This window comes from Penaeus monodon, chromosome 25 (genome assembly GCF_015228065.2).
Source record: "Penaeus monodon isolate SGIC_2016 chromosome 25, NSTDA_Pmon_1, whole genome shotgun sequence".
Lineage (NCBI taxonomy): Eukaryota > Metazoa > Arthropoda > Malacostraca > Decapoda > Penaeidae > Penaeus > Penaeus monodon.
This window is the reverse complement of record NC_051410.1, coordinates 38485399-38488014: the sequence shown is the minus strand read 5'-3', so window position 1 is coordinate 38488014 and position 2616 is coordinate 38485399. Positions and strand designations below refer to the sequence as shown.

Genomic DNA, 2616 nt, shown 5'->3' with positions numbered 1-2616 from the left:
AATAATCAGTAACTATCTCATATAAAGAGGACGTGGTATACATATCTCCTTCCCTTTACAATGATAACTAGTAACATCCTTTGCTCTTGTTAAACAGGTGAGAAGCAGCAGTCTAAAAGCTGTTTGTGTTAACATAAATAAACAGAAACAAACCAAGCGTCTGATAGAACCTTAATTATATCACACCTCATACTTGTTTAGGTCCTTGAATCAAGTTATTTATTTATATATATGGTAAACTTAACTCCTGTTAGGCTTACCTGTTCAATGCGCTCTTGTAAGTCTCGGCACTTGTGTAACGTCTCCAGTCTGTTTGTTATGCGGTCGTGGAAAGCATCCCTCATCCTTACTAGCTCTACGCACTTTGGCTGAATGGAGTCTACGGCGTAATGCTGACTTTCAATCAACTGTGTGCCGATGATGCGTAGCTCCTCTGCTTTTTCCAGCTGGTCCTGCATAAAGAAAGGTTTATGCTTTGTATTTAGTATAGTTTACATAAGTACATTTTACAAAGTCTGATGTAAGTTAACAATACTTTCTTCATACAAAGATTTTCTTAAATACAGAGAAATCTATCTCGAGCAAACTTTAGGGTCCCTGAGAATAAGGAAATGGCTGAATATATCATCTTCACATCTTGAATAGCACTGAAACCTTACAGAAATTTTCCTATTCAGTACGAGGGGTTGTGAAGGATTACGGAAACCTCTGCTGCTCCAACTAATTATTACAGAAGAATTTTTTTTTTTCTTCTGAGCCTTACTATGGTAGTATATTCTCTTTGGTACTTGATTATTAGGGTGTGACATTAATCATTGAAACAGATGTCGAAACCAAATTAAAATATACATTTTTCTTTTACAAATTAGTTCTAATAGAAGCTAAACTGTCAAGGATACATGCGAACATCAGAAAAGCAAAGGAAGAACTCTAGACTCGTCACTCTGTTGGAAGATATAAAGCAAATCTTTGCCATTAATGAAAAAAAATTCACAACAGTGCATTGTGAAAAAAAAAATTCATGAATGAGAACAAAGAACTCCAGAATACAAGAAACGTAACATACATGGAATTATTTACTCCCACACTACTTCCATTCAAGCGCAAACAAAGAAGATGACTTACCGCAGTCATCATATGGAAATCCTGAGCTTCTGCCAACAGCTGGTCGACATGGTGCACTGAATCCCCAATCTCTGACATTGCAGACAACTGCTTTAGTGAAATTTCCAGGCATTGCTGAAAAAGAACGTCATGTTACCTCAAGATAATCATACCTGTTTTGTGTCAGGGTACATTACTCATTCATTATGATTTTAAGCATGTATGGATGGAAAAATATTCTTTGTGAAAGACCATTAATTAATTGTGTGCTTACTGAATTGATAATTAAAAGATTAAAAAAAAAGTGTAGACATATAAAGGAAAAAAAAGCAATCCTAGAACAGACAGTACACACTTCATTCGCCAAAGGTAAACATTCTCTCTGAAAGTAATGCCTATTCTCTGGTAACATATTACATTACAAATGCACATAGGATATATGGAGAATTTTGAAGGGAATATTGCACATTTTTTAAATGAAAATATGATTTTTATTAATTAATTTAAAACACTTCTCAGAAAATTGTAGAATGTACTGTTCCATCCAAAGACCCCGGACTGTCTATAAGGACAGAGGGCACTCACTTGCAGCTCCCTAAAATCGGTCTCAAAGCGTCTCAGCTGGAGGCACTGTGTGAGCCGTCCCTCGTGTCGAGTCCAGAACTCATCAAAGGTTCTTTCAGTCTCTTCCAGCTGCACCAACAGCCGTTCTACTGCTGTAACATTGATCAACTTGTCGGGACACAGACGGGCTGTGCGAGGCTCCCCAGGGCGCTTAATACAGTTGAGTAGAGTTTCTCCATGGCGGGAGGCCGACAACAGGTCATCTTTCAGTGCATTGTATTCAGAAGTCTGAAGACAAAAGGTATTACTTATTTACTCAAAGCATCAAAATCTGCACATCTTCTTCATATGATACAACAACTTCAAACGAGGTGTATACAAGATAGCTTATCCAGACGACTACAGAAAAAAAAAATTATACTTACTTGAGACTGGAGCAGCTCCTCAGTGGAGGTAACATCATTGGGGAACTCCGTCTCCTGCAACTTCTGTGTGAAAGCTCTCAAGGAGGCACTGATCTCCTGCGTGTTGGCGCTGAACTTCTCCACTGCCTGCAACCAGAGGGATGTGGAGGGTTTCGGGAAGGAAGGGACAACAAGCGAACATGCCACCACACTCCAATAAGGCCACAAACTAAAGCTTCCTTGCCTAGTTCAAATGGCAGGAAAAGTGATAAATTTTACTTTGTTAAGAGTGAGGAGACATTGTGGAGAGAGCACAGACAATAGCATTGGAACTCTCACCTGAATAAGTTATCATACACAGGATATAAGTGTAATTTAAACAGTTCAGTTTAAAATAGTATATGTTCACAAACACAGAAAAGAGTTAACACTGAGAGACACATACAGTACTAAAAAGCAATCCTAATCATATGTCAGACATAAAGTGGCATCAAGTGTGGCAAACAGAGTGGCACGTTTCCTATATTGCTGATCCGCGCCATCC

At 38.4% G+C, this 2616-nt stretch overlaps 1 protein-coding gene across 1 annotated transcript in view; it reads right to left on the bottom strand.

Moving 5' to 3' along the window:
- LOC119589228 (guanine nucleotide exchange factor DBS-like) overlaps window positions 1–2616 on the bottom strand; it is a gene marked incomplete at its 5' end in the record, with an annotated part of 32758 nt that overhangs the window by 10933 nt on the left and 19209 nt on the right. Inside the window, 4 exon segments of the mRNA XM_037937832.1 lie at window positions 261–452; window positions 1126–1239; window positions 1690–1956; window positions 2094–2219. Of these exon segments, the coding sequence (XP_037793760.1) occupies window positions 261–452; window positions 1126–1239; window positions 1690–1956; window positions 2094–2219 (699 nt within the window).